This window comes from Cladophialophora immunda, assembly GCF_000835495.1.
Source record: "Cladophialophora immunda strain CBS 83496 unplaced genomic scaffold supercont1.4, whole genome shotgun sequence".
NCBI lineage: Eukaryota > Fungi > Ascomycota > Eurotiomycetes > Chaetothyriales > Herpotrichiellaceae > Cladophialophora > Cladophialophora immunda.
Genome location: NW_015622544.1, coordinates 3,094,443 through 3,113,478, shown reverse-complemented (window position 1 = coordinate 3,113,478; position 19,036 = coordinate 3,094,443). Strand labels below are relative to the sequence as shown.

General features: G+C 54.0%; 10 protein-coding genes across 10 annotated transcripts; 6 read left to right on the top strand and 4 right to left on the bottom strand.

Annotated features, from left to right (window-relative positions):
• Nucleotides 1-178: 178 nt before the first annotated feature.
• On the bottom strand, nt 179-2,363 carry PV07_07447 (uncharacterized protein). The gene is made up of 2 exons (XM_016394534.1): nt 1,894-2,363; nt 179-1,838 (listed from the first exon to the last, which is right to left on the bottom strand). Exons 1-2 carry the CDS (start codon nt 1,946-1,948, stop codon nt 1,390-1,392), a joined length of 504 nt encoding a protein of 167 aa, XP_016247953.1. The 5' UTR covers nt 1,949-2,363; the 3' UTR covers nt 179-1,389.
• Nucleotides 2,364-2,793: 430 nt separating this feature from the next.
• On the top strand, nt 2,794-6,440 carry PV07_07446 (chitin synthase 2). The gene is made up of 3 exons (XM_016394533.1): nt 2,794-3,228; nt 3,282-6,016; nt 6,065-6,440. Exons 1-3 carry the CDS (start codon nt 3,210-3,212, stop codon nt 6,077-6,079), a joined length of 2,769 nt encoding a protein of 922 aa, XP_016247952.1. The 5' UTR covers nt 2,794-3,209; the 3' UTR covers nt 6,080-6,440.
• On the bottom strand, nt 6,286-7,087 carry PV07_07445 (uncharacterized protein). Its single transcript, XM_016394532.1, has 2 exons — nt 6,753-7,087; nt 6,286-6,611 (listed from the first exon to the last, which is right to left on the bottom strand). Exons 1-2 carry the CDS (start codon nt 7,051-7,053, stop codon nt 6,454-6,456), a joined length of 459 nt encoding a protein of 152 aa, XP_016247951.1. The 5' UTR covers nt 7,054-7,087; the 3' UTR covers nt 6,286-6,453.
• A 186-nt stretch (nt 7,088-7,273) lies between these two features.
• Nucleotides 7,274-9,676, top strand: PV07_07444 (uncharacterized protein). The gene is made up of 2 exons (XM_016394531.1): nt 7,274-8,972; nt 9,022-9,676. Exons 1-2 carry the CDS (start codon nt 7,534-7,536, stop codon nt 9,314-9,316), a joined length of 1,734 nt encoding a protein of 577 aa, XP_016247950.1. The 5' UTR covers nt 7,274-7,533; the 3' UTR covers nt 9,317-9,676.
• A 123-nt stretch (nt 9,677-9,799) lies between these two features.
• Nucleotides 9,800-11,317, top strand: PV07_07443 (uncharacterized protein). The gene has a single exon (XM_016394530.1). The coding sequence runs from the start codon at nt 10,154-10,156 to the stop codon at nt 10,988-10,990; it is 837 nt and encodes a 278-aa protein (XP_016247949.1). The 5' UTR covers nt 9,800-10,153; the 3' UTR covers nt 10,991-11,317.
• Nucleotides 11,250-12,564, bottom strand: PV07_07442 (uncharacterized protein). The gene has a single exon (XM_016394529.1). The coding sequence runs from the start codon at nt 12,298-12,300 to the stop codon at nt 11,566-11,568; it is 735 nt and encodes a 244-aa protein (XP_016247948.1). The 5' UTR covers nt 12,301-12,564; the 3' UTR covers nt 11,250-11,565.
• Nucleotides 12,565-13,221: 657 nt separating this feature from the next.
• PV07_07441 (uncharacterized protein) lies at nt 13,222-14,501 on the top strand. The gene is made up of 2 exons (XM_016394528.1): nt 13,222-13,390; nt 13,447-14,501. Exons 1-2 carry the CDS (start codon nt 13,371-13,373, stop codon nt 14,378-14,380), a joined length of 954 nt encoding a protein of 317 aa, XP_016247947.1. The 5' UTR covers nt 13,222-13,370; the 3' UTR covers nt 14,381-14,501.
• An 89-nt stretch (nt 14,502-14,590) lies between these two features.
• PV07_07440 (uncharacterized protein) lies at nt 14,591-15,771 on the top strand. The gene has a single exon (XM_016394527.1). It carries the CDS (start codon nt 14,686-14,688, stop codon nt 15,688-15,690), a length of 1,005 nt encoding a protein of 334 aa, XP_016247946.1. The 5' UTR covers nt 14,591-14,685; the 3' UTR covers nt 15,691-15,771.
• Nucleotides 15,772-16,274: 503 nt separating this feature from the next.
• On the bottom strand, nt 16,275-18,905 carry PV07_07438 (uncharacterized protein). Its single transcript, XM_016394525.1, has one exon. It carries the CDS (start codon nt 18,752-18,754, stop codon nt 17,423-17,425), a length of 1,332 nt encoding a protein of 443 aa, XP_016247944.1. The 5' UTR covers nt 18,755-18,905; the 3' UTR covers nt 16,275-17,422.
• On the top strand, nt 16,456-17,599 carry PV07_07439 (uncharacterized protein). Its single transcript, XM_016394526.1, has one exon. The coding sequence runs from the start codon at nt 16,645-16,647 to the stop codon at nt 17,407-17,409; it is 765 nt and encodes a 254-aa protein (XP_016247945.1). The 5' UTR covers nt 16,456-16,644; the 3' UTR covers nt 17,410-17,599.
• Nucleotides 18,906-19,036: the final 131 nt, after the last annotated feature.

The window sequence follows — 19,036 nt, the reverse complement described above, 5'->3', positions numbered from 1 at the left end:
ATGGCAAAGGAACAAATGATCGAATCGCAGCGGATCACTTGGTGATGGCGCAATGTGCCAGAAACAACCATTATCAAGCGTGAAAGCAAGGTGTGATAGGGGCCGAGATGGGAATATCCTCTTGTGGAAGCTGCAAGTCCGTCGTCGCTCAAATACAGTATACACCAAAGAAAAGTGAGCAAAACTTACTAAGGGCAACACGAACCTTCTCTTGAGCAGTTGACCTGGAGCTGGCACAACTAGCAGCGTTGGCTCATGAGATGTGTCTAGTCATGCCCGGGAAATGGCCAGCGGACTCCCGCTCAACAGTAAGCTCCCAAAGAATAACGCCGACTACGACAATGTCTGCCAACCCCGTACGGCAGTGTCAATCAGAGATATGAAGACACATCTTGCTAGACATCTTCTTGACCGTCTTTCCCCAAGGGCTTCTTTCCGAGCTAGATCACATTCTCCCGGCCATAAGCTCTCCTTCGCAAGATCTAAATGGTGCGTTAAAGGTCGCTTTGCTTTGAAGTGGTCGGGAGGAAGAGCTATTGGTGAAACAGGACTGGAACCAAGACAGCCTGGAATAAAGCTGCCGCCACATTACCGCTCGTGGCTCCTGATGGAATGTCCTGGGCTCCCTCTTCTAGCGTCGTGAAGATCGAAGTCCAGCGGATCACCAAGGGTTGAAAAAGCGATAGCGTTTTCTGGGTATCTACTAGGTCTGCTTCGCATTTTCATGTTCCAGGAGCCACGCCATCTTCGAAGAAGCGAGCATACAGATCCATGAAGTCGACCTTTGCTGTAGTCGAGACTTCAGATGCTGGATCAGTTCTAATAGCGTCTCGCGGATCAGGCAATGAAAAAGGACCTTAAGTGAGAACATTTCATCTGCAGCTCCAATTGACAAAATTGAACGAAGTGATTTGCCGGAGCTGTCTTGGGAGCATGCATAGAGGCCGGCTTTGGCGAAAAGGAGCGCATTTGGAAATTCAGGGTCGAGCCGGATGAGATGAACTGTTTCCACGAGGATCAACGGTATTGCACCGTCGAATGAACTTGGGAATGTGTCTCTGTGCTCGGGTTCAGCCAGGAACGCATCAATGGGAGTCATGAAGGACTTGAATATCGATCGACCTCTCTGCCACATTCGCCTTTTGAGACATCATCGGGAGGCAAATCTGCATTGTTCATATTGACCGGATTCGACGAAGAATAAGGTGGGTGGTGAAAGGCTCTCCATCGCAAGTCGCTGGAAAGCCCGCAACCTAGAGATCCGATCATCGCCGTGGATCAATTCTTTTAATGCAGATATTGTAGCACATTTTCCGGAGACGGGGTCCAGTCGATCCATTTGCCAAAATGGGGGCATCCTTGGGCGAACTACTGCGCTTGAGACCATGTTCAGGCACCAGCGGAGACAACTTCTTCCAGGAAGGTCTTTGAGAACCGAGTCACCTGCTCGTAGACTGCTTCGAATCCGCGGTCGGCCCCATAGTAAGGATCAATTACCTCCTCGCCCTTGGTTCTTCCCCCGAAATCGCCAAACATCATGACCTTGGCCTTTGTCTTCTGTCCTCTGCTCTCAAGTCTTCGCTGTAGTCGCTGCAAATCGTTGAAGTTGTAGGCGTCCATTGCAAAAATGTAATCAAACTCGTGGAAGTCCTTCGAGCGCACCTGACGGGCGCCATGATCGTAATCTGTAATGCCATGCCTCCGAAGGGTATCAAGGGTCCTATCATCGGGGGGATCGAGAGTATGATAGGCTCCAGTGCCAGCCGAGTCGATGTCGCCGATGCGCGGATGGGATTTCGCGAGCGACCGAAAGACGCCTTCAGCCATGGGCGATCGACCTATAGATTCCTAATCAGCTGACATATGCAGAACTTGGGTGAGGCAGAACTGTACAAATGTTCCCAAGGCAGACAAAGAGGACGGAGATTCTTATCGAAGAATCCGTCATTGTGGGGTATGTCGATGGCGCAGTCGACACTTGCGTGGAAGATTGCGTGGGAGCCGCTCACCGACAGCTCGCCGCAGCAAAACCGATGACGCCAACAGAATATTGAGAACGACAGTTGCGGAACAATTCCAGCGGGGCTTTGTGGTGAACTACCGAGGTAGACGTGGAATTCAAGCGTAAGTAAGGACAATGCAAGAGTGGAATATTCATGGCCTTGGACCTGATTGAGAGGTGGGGGAAGCCTTGGAGGTGCGAGGCTGCAAACTTCCACTACCCACTCAGCCTTGCCAAGTGAAGCCTCGTCAGCCTCTCAGTCTGGGGAACCATGAAACATTCCGTGCACCGCCACAAGGCGCTAGAATCTGCAGTCCGCCTTGAGGGAGATTGCGCATCAAGTGACAGGCGTTAGGCAGCGCATTTACTGAGAACAAATTGGCTACGACTATGCAAAGAACACGGCCACTTAGAAGATCATTCGATAGGGAAGCCGAAGAAGCGCGGACGGTTCGAGGCAACTTGGACTGCAAATCGATGGCAAATCCCAAATCTCGCGGTGAATAAATAGAAACAAGGGGCTCGGGGGTGACGAGCGGCGGGAACTGCAGTAACCAAGAAACGTGGGCGCATCCATTTTTCTGCAGGGCAGTGGCGCGTTTCTGCGGCGATGACCCCGGGGCGTGGCTTTAACTGGCTGGGCGCCGCCCGGGGCCCGTGGCGCCTGTTCGGTTGGTGACAGGAGCCAATGCCAGTCAGCGCGCGAGCGGGTCGGATGCCTGTGCTGCCCAGAACAGAAATGCTGGTCAGAAAGCTGAGGCACTGCATGACATTTCAGGTCTGCACTGGTTGCGCCCAGCTGAAAACCAACAGCACACTCTTTGCATCTCACCTGTACCTGGACATTATCACCTTGACGGACCATCTCTCTACGCATTGTCCCCAATCTTCCATTCTTTCATTCTGTGCGACTCCGCCAGTGTTCTGTTCATTGCCCTTGAAAGCGTCCAGCGTCGCCTTCCTATGTCTCCTATGACTACATGACCGCCTCCGCCCCAGAGTCAGATCCAGTAATAGAAGAGTAAACAATACTCCGTATATACTCCACCCAGATCAGATCGCATGCCAGGATCCCTCTTGCGAGAACCGTCCGACCATTCACTATTCTAAATTCTGACACAAGGATCGTCTTCGCTTCGTCCTCGCATTCCTGTCCCCAAACACAGACCACTTTCTCTCTGCGCTACGCTCCCCATTCTGGCCCATCATGGCCTACAACCGCATCGGTGAGACCCCTCTCTACTTGGTATCGAAAAAGCATACTGACTCCAGTCTCCAGGCGATCCTCAGCGCGACGGCCCTTATTCTCCTGCTGTCAACCCTCACTACGATTCTCGGTCCCCTTCTCCTGGCCGACCATTACAACCCTACAGTCACCCAGACGAAGCCCATTCGAGACAACAACTGCACCTTCAGATGCCAACGGCTTCCAATGACCGCCTAGCCATGCAGCCGACATACTCGGTAGAAAACATCCCACATTCCCACGGGCATAACCAGCAGTATGAACAACAGCTGCCTCTTGGACCAGGGGAAGACATGGGCTATGGAAGAAATGACTACATTGTGTCACCAGAGGAACACCATGACGCTTATTATACACAAGCATATTCACCTCATCCTCAGGGTGATTATGCCCTAGATCCCTATCCTACACCGGATCAGGGATACCGGTTGGATAACGACAACGTTCCCATTCTTCAGTCAGATACTGCATACGGCCCAGATCCGCATGCCCAGGAAGAAATGAGTTATGACGGTTACCATGATGAGCAGCGTCCTACGCCATCTCCGGCGCCCATACGGAGGTGGAAGACCGTAAAAGAGGTGCAGCTGTTCAATGGCAATTTGGTCCTTGATTGCCCGGTTCCTCCTAAACTCCTCGCTAATGTCCCTCATGCGAAACCGCCGGAGAGAGACGAGTTTACGCATATGAGATACTCAGCCGCCACATGCGACCCATCGGAGTTCTACAATGAGCGGTTCACTCTGAGACAGCGACTGTTCGCAAAGCCGAGAGAAACGGAGTTGTTCATCGTGGTTACCATGTACAACGAGGACGAGTTCCTGTTTGCTCGAACCATGATCGGTGTCTTCAAGAACATTGAGTTCATGTGCAATCGCAACAGCAGCAAAACATGGGGCAAAGAAGCGTGGAAGAAGATCGTCGTTTGCATTGTTAGCGACGGCCGTGCCAAGATCAACCCCAGGACGAGGGCCGTCCTCGCTGGTCTAGGTGTTTATCAGGACGGCATTGCCAAACAACAAGTCAATGGCAAAGATGTCACCGCTCATATCTATGAGTACACCACTCAAGTTGGTCTGGAACTAAAAGGCACGCAGGTGTCTCTAAAGCCGCGATCCGCGACTCCTGTCCAATTGCTATTCTGCCTGAAGGAGAAGAACCAGAAGAAGATCAACTCGCATCGGTGGTTCTTTCAGGCCTTCGGTCGAGTGTTGGAGCCCAACATTTGTGTCCTCATTGACGCGGGGACCAAACCTGGCAAAGACTCTATCTACCAGTTGTGGAAAGCTTTTGATTTGGAACCTTCTTGTGGTGGTGCTTGCGGTGAAATCAAGGTCATGTTGGACCACGGCAAAAAGCTCTACAACCCTTTGGTCGCCACGCAAAACTTCGAATACAAAATGTCAAACATCTTGGACAAGCCTTTGGAGTCCGCATTCGGCTTCATTTCGGTGCTCCCTGGTGCCTTTTCGGCTTATCGCTACGTTGCCTTGCAGAACGACAAGAATGGTGACGGGCCTCTCGAGAAGTACTTCAAAGGCGAAACTATGCACGCAGACGCTGGAGTGTTCACGGCGAACATGTATCTTGCCGAAGATCGAATTTTGTGTTTCGAGCTCGTCAGCAAGCGCAACTGCCAATGGATCCTTCAATACGTCAAATCGGCCACAGGCGAGACTGATGTCCCTGATGGTATCGCCGAGTTTATCCTTCAGCGGAGGCGATGGCTGAACGGGTCCTTCTTTGCCGCCGTCTATGCCGTGGCACATGTCTATCAGCTCTGGCGCAGCAACCACAGCGCCATACGCAAATTTATGTTCCTCGTCGAATTCACATACCAGACCATCAACATGCTTTTCGCCTGGTTTGCAATTGGCAACTTCTTCCTGGTTTTCCGACTTTTGACGGCTTCCCTTGGCTCACCTGGGCCGCTGGGCAAAACTGGCACAGTTTTGGGCGTCATCTTCGAGTTCATCTACCTGGGCACACTGCTGTATTGCTTCATCTTGTCCATGGGTAACAGGCCCCAAGGTTCCAAGAAATCTTACCTGGCAATGGTTATTTTTTGGTCGATCCTCATGATTTGGTTGACGTTTGCTTCGATCTTCTTGACAGTGAAGTCGATTCAGACCGAGGTTTCCCAGAAAGACTTCAGCTTTTCGACCATTTTCAACAATAGCACCTTCTTCGGCCTGATTGTGTCACTTGCGAGCACATACGTCCTCTGGTTCGTTGCAAGCTTCTTGTTCTTCGACCCTTGGCACATGTTCACGTGCTTCATCCAATACATTGTCCTCACTCCGACTTACATCAATGTCCTCAATATCTACGCATTCTGTAACACTCACGACATCACGTGGGGTACCAAAGGAGATGACAAGGCCGAAAAACTTCCAAGTGCGAATGTAAAGCCCGGCGGGATGGTTGATGTGATGATCCCTCAGGATGACGGTGACTTGAATGCTCAGTACGATGCAGAATTGAAGCGATTCGCGACAAAAGCAGAGAAAGAGGTCAGGCAGCAGAGTCCACAGGATAAACAAGAGGACTACTACAAGTCTTTCCGAAGCAATGTAGTCACCGCCTGGATGATCACGAACTTCATCCTGGTTGCAGCCGTCCTGAACATTTCAGGGTTCGAGAGAATCGATACGGGTGACACTGCACAGCAGAACTCGACCATTTATTTAGCGGTCATTCTGTGGTCGGTGGCGGGTTTGTCACTCTTCAGGTTCACCGGCGCGTGCTGGTTCTTGGTTGTACGATTGGTAAGTTGATTGAAGTCTCTCAGGTGATCTCTGGCTAACTTTACATAGTTCCGTGGTGTATGATTTCACGAAATGCCCGCAAACATAAGGATACACGAGCGACATTTTGGATGCCGACTTGCTTCAAGGGTACGACTGTGTGGCGTTTGAAAGGAGCACTGTGTAGGTGTATGTTGGGCAACGATATTGCTGCATAATGGCGAGATACCCCAAGAAATCGGATGAGCGTTTGAACGCTAGGAGTTCCTGGCGAGTTGGACGTCAAGTCATACAAAAGAACCTTGAATAGATGATGTTCAATCCTAAGTCGGTGACAAGGATTAGTTATATATGCCTCACCCATCCCCTATGCCGCCTTCTATGTTCACTCTTTGGTCTATAATCATCTATAATCCAGGCGATCTCTGCCAAAGGAGATTTCCTCCATCATGCCCAGATCAAGTCTTCGACCAAACACAGAGCCCGATGCCACCGCATACCAATACCATTCCTAGCCAGGTGTTTCTTGAGATGAGTTTGCCCTCAGCGTACCATTCGCCCAACACGGTGAAGAGAAATGCCAGAGAATTGGTGATGGGCACTGTGAGAGATAATTCTGTGTTCACCAATCAGTTGATGAAACGTTAGGCAATGCCTCGGCCTCAGCGGCAAAAAATACAACAGGAAAAGATCGACATGATTCGCTTAAGAACAATAATAGATCGTGCTGTTACGCAGATCCGATGTATACACATACCGGCTTGCCCGACTAACAGGAAGAACCAGATACTGCCCGTCAGATTTAGAAGCAACGGAACGGCGTATGTAGGAGTTTTCAAGAGTCCCACAACGGTGAAGAAGGCTTTCGCAACCTGCCGCGAGATCCAAGATCGGTTCGGGTCGGTGATAGAGGGATGGGATGGAGCAGTGTAGTTGACGGCGGCCTTGCGGATGAAGGGTGTCGTGAAGCCCCAGCAAATGCCAACAAGCAGGAAAGAGAGAATATAATTGAACGGAGAAGGCGTCGGAGATGCCGAGTCGGCAGCAGAGGAAGACATTGGTCGAGAGATAGGACGGGATGGTTGGTGGAGGGATGGGATGTTGAAAGGGGAAAGCTTTAGCATCAAGCTCGCGAAATTAGACGAGGCTCCAATGGCAGGTCGCCGATCAGTGATCTACCGTAGATCATACGGTGAATCATATCTATTTCTAGAAACTCACGGCGTGCCACCGCCAAAGCATCCCGCTGCCATCCCTGCACTCTCTCGTTCATTGACTTCACGATGATCATCAGGCATCCCGTGCTGAACCGGACACGATTGTCCCTGTCATGTCCCGCATTGCCATTGGGCAGTGGGCACACGTGCGGCTCGCTAATGCGACTCTCGATCTGTGGATGCCTGCGTTCACAGCCCTCAATGTCCAGCCTTAAAGTCCTGGTCTCTCCGCCAGAGCCAGCCCTCATAGACCAACTTACATTCACTTGACAGCTACGAAGCCAGAACTCGAGGTAGTGATCGTGGACAAGATTTTGAACAATGCCAAGCTCGGTAAGCTGCACGCAGAAGCGGTTACGGCGCCATGCTCCCAAGGTTCGCACAGGATGTGTTACTTGTAAAACACGGAAGCTGCGGTGTGACGAAACGAAACCAAGCTGCGTGAGGTGTACCTCGACGGGCCGCCGGTGCGATGGTTACGTCGCCCTGAGAACTCTTCTATTCGAAATACCACAAGACAAGGACGAACGGTGGGGTTTCTACTACTTCCGAGACAGGACTTCAAGACAGCTCCTCAGCTTCGCCCATCACGATTTCTGGAATCGCGTGGCCATTCAAGCTGCCTATTCCCGTGCCATTGTCAGGCACGCGCTGGTCGCAATTGCCTCCTATCACGAGAGTGTTGACCATCCTGACCAGCTTCGACGGCTAGACCGCCAGCTGTTCGCCTTTCGCCAATATAACAAGGCAATAACAAGCATCCTCGATGCCGGGGCCCACTGTGATGTGGAGGATGTTCTGCTGGCATCAATCCTATTCACATTCCTGGAAAACGTTCGAGGCGCGCTGTCAAGCGCCCTGGTTCACCTTCATGCAGGACTGCGAGTTCTTTCCGAGTGGCGGTCTTCGCACGGACCTTGGGACAAGGCCAAAGCCTCCAATCGACTCATTGAGGAGCATCTTGCGCCCATCCTAGCTCATCTCCAGGACACGGCTGCCACCTTGATGCCGGTACGACCACATCAGCCGATGATATCCTCGACTGATCCGCCAGAGTGTTTTCACTCTCTTCAAGAAAGCCACTTCTATTTTGAAAAGATAGTTCGTGGTCTCTGCAGCAGTCTCCAATCCGTTCATGAACGGGACACATGGCCTTACGGTGATCTGAGCATCGCTCAAAAGGGGCAGGAATTGCTATGGGCATGGTATAATTCCTTCACGAAGTTTCTCGGCAAGGCGAGACACGACGTCTGCTTTTGCTCCGCTCCTTCCTCTCCTTACCACTTTGACGTTGGAGCCTGCTATTTACAGATGCAATTTTGGGCCGCCATAATTCGACTGGAGTCAAAGGTATATCGATCGGAAATGGTGTTTGACAACCATTTGCCTGAGTTCCAGATTCTGCTCGACATGACTGCACAGCTCGCGGACATGCTTGATATGGAAGAGGCAGCTGGTGCTGATACTTGTCTTGGCTTCCACATAGAATACGTTGCTATCGCCGGGTTTATCGGATTGCGTTGTCGGGACCCCGTCATTCGCAGGGGCGCGATTGGTTTGCTGCGATCTCACCCGAGGACAGAAGGCATTTGGCAAAATACAGTGTCGGCCGACCTTGCAGAATTCATCATGACACGCGAAGAGATACAGAGCAACGCTTGCGTCCCCATCAGCTGTCATGATCTTCCTGAACACTGCCGAATTCAGCTTCTTGCAAGCAGTTTTCTTGTGTATGACCAGAGAAGCAAAAACTTCCGAATGTAAGTCAACATTCACATTGCTAGGTTCATGTCTGACGGAGGATGGCAGTGCCCAAGGCGTCTCGTCTCCAGATCTGATCAAGATCAGGGTTATTCGGTCTGGGATAAGGCCAGCAGACCAAGACTTTGAAACTTTCTGGATCGACCGTCGCCCAGAACAGAGCATGGGTATGCCCAGAGATTGCCTCCCGGGCGATGTATCAGGTCTCTTTCCGCAAACCGTCGAAACCGAGTCGAATCTGTGGCGACAAATGCGCGGTGGGAAATGGGCCGACTACCTCGAAAGATCCGCTGCGTCGCATATGTGTGGAAATGTCAAAGGGATCCAGGGAGGACATGAGTAAGGAAGGTCCGCCTGAGTTTGCCCGCTGTCAAAGGCACTGCATTGCTAGACAATTCCGGGTCTAAAATTTGAAGACCCAAACTGTCCACCTAGGTCACAAATTCACAAATGCTCAAGACCACCGCTATTGCAGACCTGATTTCGGCAGCAACGGGACAACGAGGACACATCTGGATAGGTGAGGGCACGGGTTCCAGGATCGATCCATCGTTCCTTTGACAGCTTGATGTTGACTCTAGGCCGTGACAGCAACGTAGGCGTTCTGGATGGACCACCCGACGACACCATTGGAATGGGACAAGTCAGCAGTGAGTTGTCGCGCAGAATTTCAGCGATGCATTTCGCTGGCCTGGAATCCACCGTCATTCGTGTGGGGCTCACGTGATGTAAGTCTCCACCAATAGAAATTTGCGAGGCTGGCGCGAGGCTGGGCTGCAGTGACACACCTACCTGCAACCTCAAGCAATAACAGGTCTTTCTGATGCGGTGTTGGATCAATGATTGCCACGGATGGCTTTTACTCGTTCTTGTCCATTCAAGCCTCACGAGGGTGAAAGCAACAATTTAACACGAGTGGCGATGCCGAGATGGTCCAGGCTCCAAATCTCCCAGCCTCGTCAGGCCCCTGTCAACTTCCATGTGGCTGGGAGTCCAATCTCCAAAATTGTCTCAGGACTCGACCTACAACGATGACCACAGCAAAGCTCTGGATCTGACTTCTCATTCACAAGTGCTCAAGCCCTTTTTTCTCTTCCCGACCAAAGCCCACATCACTAAGGCCATCTAATTGACACTATCTTCATCCTCACCCATCTCGCCTCTCTCACACCAGTCCACAATGCCTACAATCCTCACGCCGCAAGGATGGGTCAAAGTCGCACCCCCTCCTCCTCCTCGCAAACGCACAGTAACCCGCGACCCTGCTGCCGCTCTCCGAGGACCTCTGGCGTACTTGGCTTGCCAGAGGAGCAAATCCCCCAACATCAACGTGGACGGCGGCAATGTCGGGGCCAGAGCCCAATTTCCCTACGATCTGAGTGCGAGCCCCGAGAAGTTGAGACGACAAGGCGAGGCAAATGCACACGCAAGGGCAGACAGGAGCTTTTCGGCTCCGGTTATGCACGGCGCCCTTCACCCGAGCGACGACGCATGGGACGAAGTTCCTGAACGAGAACATCGAGCACCTCCGCCACCGTCACCCAAGTCGATCGAACAGCCCAAGGCCAAATCCAGGTCGAGTGCAAAATCCAGATCGTCTCGACATCACGACGACGACGACCGCCAGTCCTATCTCCGCGCCAGTTCCCACTCCCACTCGCACTCCCACTCCAGCTCCCACTCCAGCTCTCCCTCCAGTTCCAGCTCCAGTTCTAGCTCCAGCTCCAGGTCGAGCGCGACCTCCAGATCCAGCGCGTCCAGCGTCTCCAGCGCGGCTTCAACCAAGTCGTATCACAGACCAGCTCCGCCTGTCCAAGCCAGGCCTCCGCCCATGCCCACTGGACCGAGTGTCCCCTATTACTCGATGCCTCGGTATGATCACTACGCGGCGCCGCCTCCGATGTCTCCAATGCCGCCGCTGCAACCGACGCCCACCATGTCCCTGCCGAGGTCGGCAGGTAATGCAAGGAGCTTGTCCTACAGTTGGTACAATGCAACCACGCCGTTGAATCTGTGAGGCTCGGCTGTATGTAAACGGATTTCTGATGTTTTTTTCTGGATCAATTTGGGTTTGACAATCAGAAGCGGGCGTTTGGCTGAAGGGATGATGAGCATTTACAAATGGCTTTTGCATTGATATGTCTTTAATTCTATGGACTCGGTACAGGTTAGTAGCATCCTAAACGATCAGCTTTCATCTGTCAGATGCCCGCCCCGACCATCGCATTGGGTAGCCGGACGTTTGAGTGACGTGTTGAATGCTTTTGACAGGAGGCTCTCTGGCCACGAGATTGTATTTACTATGCCATTCGTCTGACTGAAATCATGTATGAAGTTTCAAATGTCCATCCTTCTTGCTTGGAGCCCGTTCCATTCGTTCCACGGGCCTCGATAAATGTAAACAGAACGAAAATCGTATCAAATGAGTCCTCCCGTATGTGTATACCGTCATTGCGCTCATCAATGCCAAAGATGAACCCCCTCCCGTCCCTCATTGCGGAGTCATATAGCATCGTGTACATCGATCACCTGCTTCTACTGCTGACAAAAGAAATGTATGTACAGGCCCAGTCTGTCCGTCCGTCTGTTGCCTCAATCATCGTCCTCCACGACCACGACCTTGTGAGACCTCCTCGTCTCCCTCACTGTCCTGACCTGCCTGACAGGTGGGGGTCTGATGAAGATCTTCTGCGACTTTGTGACCATGACCCTGGTTCCTGGGTAATTTCCTCCACCGACGAAGGTGAGATTCGCATCGCGTCTGTTGGGGTAAGGGTCCATGACGACCACGGGTGGTTTGCGGTGACGCGAGTGGCTGGAGGACGAGGAGGAGGAGGAGCCGGCATAGTACCGTCGGCCGCGGTAATAGTTGCGGAAGCAGCAGATACACAGGAGCACGAGTAGGAGGACGCCGAAGAAGACACCGAGTACAATGCCGCCCACGACGCCGGGGGCCAGGCCGTGATTGTGGTGGTCGACGACAATGACGCCGGCGGGCGAGGTGGTCTGAAAGGGGACCAGGCTCGTCGTGGTGGGCGTGACGATGATGGGCGTCGGGCACCACGACGAGGAAGTGGTGGAGTACTCCCAATCACAGTCGCAATCCGTCGTCGTGGTATAACTCGTGATCCATCCGGTCTGGGTCGTGTAACTCGTCGCCCACCCCTCAGGAGTCGAGGTCGACCACTCTTGCTCTGGGGTTGATGTAGCCCATTCCTGCTCAGTGGTGCTCGTGTCACTTATCCACTGGCTCTGCGCGGTTGTCGATTCCACGACGGCTGGATACACCGAATCCTGGCCCGGCGACCTTTGCTCGATCAATGGCATGGAGACTGAGGAGGAGAAGGACGAGGAGGAGGCAGAGGAGCAATCGGATGACGTTCACGCTATTCAATTTGCATCTGCGCAAGGACACAGCATTTGGGGTGAATTGAGAAAGGAAACAAAAACACACCAAACCTGCAGTTTCCGACCGGGACGTGGGATAGGTGGTGGCAGCAGTGGTAGTTGCGGCAGGCTGGATCGAGAGGAGCTGAGGAACGCCCGGGGGTTTTGAGACACGCATGCACGCATCATGCATGTCCGCCATGGTTGGCGTCCAGATGAGTTCTCGCCTTTTTCCCACCTGCTGCATGACGATGGCGGCGGGCTTTGTCGACCAGCCTCCTCGGTTTCTTCTTGGAGGGGGTGACTGTTTTCGATCAAATGCAGGCGGCTGGAAGCTTTTTGGAAGGAGGGGCAGGATTGTGTCTTGCAGGGCGGGGCTCGCAGCTGGGGCAGGGAACGAATCGGCGGGTGAGGAGCAGGGGTTCCAGTTAAAGCTCCTTATAGGTGGGGGCTACCTACAAGTAGGTGCCTCGCGAGTCGTGAGGTACGATAGGCATGGGTCAAGGGTTCGGCGGCATGGTGGGTTGAAGGCGGGGCTCCTAAGCTCGGGGCCTCCCTGAACTCTCCGCCGGCTATTGTTAACTAACGAAGGAGGGATCCAGAAGCTGCAGAGCGCCAACTGGGGGACAGGGACTTTTGTGACATCTTGACACGCCCTCAGCCTCAGCGCAGTGTACTCACCATCAGGCGTCAAGACAACATGCACGGTCACCATCATTTCATCTTGTACAGTAAGGCTGGCGAATGATCAGACAGCGCAGACACAGGACCATCCCTCATCAAGTTGGCTCCGTTGCACACGTCACTTCATGTCGTGTCACTTGGGAGTCTCAAATCATTCGCCCTTGGATGCCGTCTACCGCGCGCCGAATCGAGGTTCTCGACCTCTTATAGCGTGCTTTCTGCATAAACAAGACGTCGTATCCTGGCCTGGCCGGTGAGTCTTTTAGCTGCCCTCCTCTTCCTTCGTTCGTTAGCAGTAGTGTCTTGATCTTGCTCGCGCCGTAGCCATGGATATTGCCTACGAAAGGTATGTACTCAACATCCGATCTTCTTCGAGAAGGGTTGATTGCTCATGCAAAACAGCTTTGTCGACTCGGAGCCTTTCAAATTCCTCGTCGGTCTACCACCCAAGACCTTCTACATGCATGCCGGACTTGCCGCGAAGCTCTCCAGCACCTTTGCCACTCTGGTCGGGGGTGGTATGAGTGAGGCCAAGGAAAAATGTGCAAAGTTGAAGGACACAGACAAGGACACCTTTATTAGGGTCATCCAGTTCGCATATACGGGCGACTATTCCGTTGCCGAGCCGGACGTTGTTCTCTCGGCATCAGATGTTGGAATCGAAAACTCGTCCAAGCACTTGAATGATAAAAACCATCCAGTGATACCTCAAAACCCAATTCGAGAGCCAGATGCTGGACAGTCGCCTGAAGAACCCCCCTACGACCCACACGAAGAATATGCAATCGAAGTGCCAGCGGAAGATCCAGCGATAGAGGAAGAGCCAGCTGAATGGGTGGACTGGGGCTCTGCCCGCAACAAGAAAGACAAGCGCAAGAAGCTCAGAAGCAGCAAGTCGAAGGTGGAACAGCTGTGGGACTCTTTTAAGAGCGAAGCACACGTAGCGGAGAAGAGACCATGGCAGCCGGAAGTCAATGAAGATCATTGCCAGGACTACACACCTGTCTTTCTGTGCCACGCCAAGCTCTATGCCTTTGCTGACACGTACGACGTTGTTCCCCTCCAGGAACTTGTGCTACAAAAGCTCCGGCTCACGCTCTCAAGGTTCAAGCTGCATCCACAGCGGGTGGGTGATGTCGTCGAATTGTTGAAATACACCTACACAAACACGACGGACTATGAGGAGAGTATTGACGAGTTGCGCAACCTAGTCACTGACTACCTGGTCTGCCACATCGAAAAGATTATACACCACGTGGAGTTCACCAAATTGCTCGGCGATGGTGACATGGTGAAGGATTTCCTTCCCAAGCTTGTGGAACGACGGTTAGATTGAGGTAGAACTGCTAGTTGTCATGAGGAGTCGGGCATTCCAAGCATGAGAATGTCGCTGCACACTTGACTTCTATACTTCAGTGGCCTAGTACATAGTGGCGTCGGTGGAGACCTGAAGAAACACAGACGATTGAGATTCCCCGCGCTGTTCTCCGCCTATAATATTATCGCGACTCGAGGCGGAATCTCATCCCACCATCTTCACCATAGACCTACATCATTAACAGCACCCGGGTACAGTTTTGCCCCTGCTAGAACTTACCTAGAGCTCTACCTCAACCCCTGATATACCCCGGAATCCAAAAGATGGCGCCCTCGAGACTCTCGCCAGACCCGCCGTCAGAAACGCCCCCCGCCGGTCTCACCCCCAAACAAGTCGCCTCGTTCCAGCGCGACGGCTACCTGATCATCCCCTCGTACCTCTCGCGCGAGACCTGCCAGACACTCCTCTCCAAGACGCACGAGCTGCTGAGCGAGTTCCCGCTGGAGGACCACCCGATGACGCGGTTCACGACGGGGACGGACGAGGCGGGGCGGCCGACAGAGAAGACGCACGTGGGGGACGACTACTTCCTGACGTCGGGGGACCAGGTGCGGTTCTTCTTCGAGGAGGACGCCTTCGACGCGGGGACGGGGGCGCTGACCAAGCCCAAGGAGCGGGCGATCAACAAGATCGGACACAACCTGCACGGGCTGGTGGGCGAGTTCGGCGCCGTGTCGCACGCGGGCGAGGTCGGGCGGCGCAACGCGGCGATCGCGCGCGCCCTGGGCTACCGCGACCCGCGGCTGCTGCAGAGCATGGTGATCTGCAAGCAGCCGGAGATCGGGGGCGCGGTGCCGCCGCACCAGGACAGCTCGTTCCTGTACACGCGCCGCCCGTCGGCCGTGGGCTTCTGGCTCGCCCTGGAGGACGCCACCGCGGAGAACGGCTGCCTGAGCTTCGCGCCGGGCAGCCACCGGCGCGCCCCCGTCCGCGACCGCTTCGTGCGCCGCGCGGTCGACGGGTCCGCGGGCACGACCTTTGAGAGCGTGCCGGACGAGGACGGCCGGTGGCCGCGGGACTTTGAGCACGACGAGGGCTCCCCGGGCGGCGAAGAGGAGGAGGAATACGTCCTCGGCGAGGTCGAGGCCGGCAGCCTCGTGCTCATCCACGGCAACATCCTGCACAAGAGCGAGAAGAACACGAGCCAGAAGGGCCGCATCATCTACACGTTCCACCTGATCGAGGGCGAGGAGCACTACGACGACAAGAACTGGCTGCAGATCCCCGGCGGGCCCGAGGCGTTTACCAAGCTGGATGGCAAGTCGTAGGTCCAGTGCAGATAGACAAACGGAGACTGAAAGAAACTCGCCTGTCATGAGAACGCACTCAACCCACCTGCCCACAGACCACCTAGTGTTCCTCTGTTTCCTTTCTGCTTTTCTTTCCAACTACTATCCGCGTATTTGTACGTGGACCAAACCCCCTCCCCGGCCAGCAAGCATATGTCCATGCACCCCATCCTTTACAGGCATCGTCGTCGTCGTCGTCATCGTTATCATCCCTCCATTCCTTTGCATGTACGATGTTTGTGGATGGATCTCGGCCGACAGCCTCGTTGTCTCCCCCGCGGCGCGCCCCGCTGTCCCAGAAACGACCGCGATTGACCGTGTTCCGCGAGCGCGAGATGAGCCAGCCAGCCAGCCAGCAAGTGAGAGATCAAAACGAGGTGAATGAGCGAGTAACTGAGGAAGAAGTGGTCCGGTGTGCAGTTGCGCCGGTGCCTTGCCGTGTCCTGGCCTGACTAATCCCATCTCCTTGCAATCTCCTGCGGCCCTCTGAGCAAGACGTTTGTCTGTGCTCTATCATGATGGCGGGCGAGGGAGAAATTAATTACCGTGTCTGGTAATGCTTGCTCGGAGATAAAGGTCTGTTTGACTAACTCTCCTCCGCCGCGTTACTAACCATTGCACCGTGGCACCCAAAGGACCTAATACATATTCAACATCGGGCGCGGGGAAGAGAAAATTGGAGGACGCAAATGCCCGGTTTCGCCTGGGAGTGACGTAGCGATCGGATCATCTCATACTCAATCTCCTGGACCATATCGCCATTGATTTTGGGTCGATCATCAACACGGCTTGTTATTGTTGATCGTTGGTCGTTTGATACTCGAATAAAGCTCCTCAATTGTTAGACCGGAGGACTCTACCATCACCAACTCGACAACCATCTGCCCTACCCAGTCCATTTGGAGGATCGCTGTAGCCCCTCGCACACACACCATGTCCAGACCGCAACTCCAAACCCGCCCGTCCAGCGTCGTCGCACAGCGCAAGACAATCATCCTAGTCAGCGGCGGCAATACAGGCATCGGCTACGAAATCGTCAAGAGGCTCGCCAACGACAGCCCCGACAACCAAGTCTTGATGGGATGCCGTGACACCTTAAAGGGAGAAGAAGCGGTGGCCAGCATGGGCGCCCCCATCAATGTCAACCCCATCCAACTCGACATCGCCGACGATCAGTCCATCGAGCACTGCTTCTTGGCCATCCAGCAGCATTTTGGCAGACTCGACATCCTGGTCAACAACGCCGGAACTGCCGCGCAACATCTGCCCCCGGACGCCACCCTGCGACAGAAATTCGACCTCTGCATGAGCGTCAACGTCACCTCAACCGCCGTCCTCACCGAGAAACTGGCGCCACTACTCGAACAGTCCAGACTACCCAAAGTCATCTTCGTCTCCTCCACTCTGGGATCCTTACAGACCACCCTGGACCGTGGGATCATGTACAAGGGTCCCTGGTATAATTCGAGCAAGTCCGCCGTCAATGCCCTCGCCGTGTATTATTCCAAGTTGTATCCGCACTGGAAGGTCAACACCGTGTGTCCAGGGTACCGTGCGACGGGGCTGAACAATGCAGAGCTGAATAGTGAGGATATGCATCCGAAGTTGGGAGCTGTCAGGGTGGCCGAGTTGGTAGCTCAGGGGCCTGATGGTGTGACAGGGACGTATTCAAGGTCGGGCAGTGAGATACCTTGGTGATATGCCAAACTCTTCACGGAAGTAGATTCACGCGCTCTTCAGCATCTTCAGGAGTCTCCATGTGTCGTCTTCTTGCTGCTCTTTGCGTCAGATAGTTGGACAGTTGAAAGCTCCAGTGGCAACACATGCCGGCGGCGAAGCCGATGGCGTCGTTCTTGAACGCAATAAGCAGCCCAGCCGTGACAAGCATCACAGTCCATCTTCGCTTCTTTTCTTCGTCTGTGATTTCCGTCCGTCTTGCGCCCGACCCTTCTTTGCTCAGATCTCGCGCCCGGGGCGTGTTCAGACTCTCTCCCACACTGGCAAGTTCCAGCCCCGCCGCGATGATCATAACCGAGAGGAATGCTAGGGGAAAGCGGTGGAGAACATCCGTAAGACTTTCGCCAAACAGGATGCCCAGTAGGAGCTTGAAAAGCCCAAGGAGGATGATACTGGCGCCCGAGCGAGCGCCAAACCGATATTGTGCGGCCAGTCCTCCAGATCCGTGGCACACAGGCATGGCTCCGAACCAGCATCCGAACAGATTCATGCCTGCAACACTGATACCGATTGCTGTAACCGAAGGGGTTTCAATGTCGGGCAAGAGATCAGCGGCCAGGTGGGTAACGGCGATGATGGAGTTGAGGGTAGTTAGTGGCAGTTGGCCAATGCCAGCATCAAGTATGCCAGTCTTCCACTCTCTCCCCGACGGTGCTTGAGTGTACGGGCGCCACATTCGGAATCCTGGGAGGTGGTGCCTCTCATCGGCTGTGATCTGGACCAAGGCAAAGACGACGCCGACGAGGAACACGATCAGGGCATACGGTGTTCGCGGGCGGAGGTTGATGGCAAAAAGAGCAAGAAAGGCCAGTATCATCCACTGGTAATTGTCCGCCCAGGACGGCGTGGTCCACGACAGGGAGGAGAGTGCTTTGGTGCCGGCAGCGATGATCAAGCTCAACCCTGCGCCAACCTGGATTCCTTTCACCACCGGGATCGGAATGACCTTTGTGAACCATGACAGGAGACCCGTAACGCTGAAGAGGAGAATGCAGCTCGAGACAAATATTCCGGCTGCTGCCGTCTGCCCGGCCGTCAGGGATTTGAGGATCGCCACGGCGGCGATGGCTTTCATCGGCTGGACCGGAAGCGGGATCCCGAAACAGGCTCCCGTGAGGATGTTGTATAGACCGGTGAAGATGAGGGTGGTCGTCAAGGAGATTTGGCGGCCTTCGGTCAAGGCAATGACAATGGGCAGGAAAGTGCCCAGGTCGCCCAGAGAGCCCGAGATCTCGTTCCATGGCTGTCGGCGAAAGGTCGAGAGGTTGTGGGCGGCGAGGTGCCGCAGGCGGGACTGGCTCATCATGGTTCTGGTTACGAGCACGGCTTCATGCCCGTTTTCAACTCGCAGATCGTGAAAGAGAAGGGAAGGGGAAGGAGAGAGAGAGGCTATAAGAGATACAAATAATGGTCAGCGTCGGTGGAGGACAGCTGATGTGGCACAAGGTTGGTCGATGTTGGTCATGGTTCGTGCCGCGGATAAACGATGGATGAATGATCGGTCCCCCTCCCCCTTCAAGGAGCCAATCAGAGTCCGCATTCAGCCGAGGACGAGGCTGCGGCGGCGCATCTCAAAGCATGGGCGTAG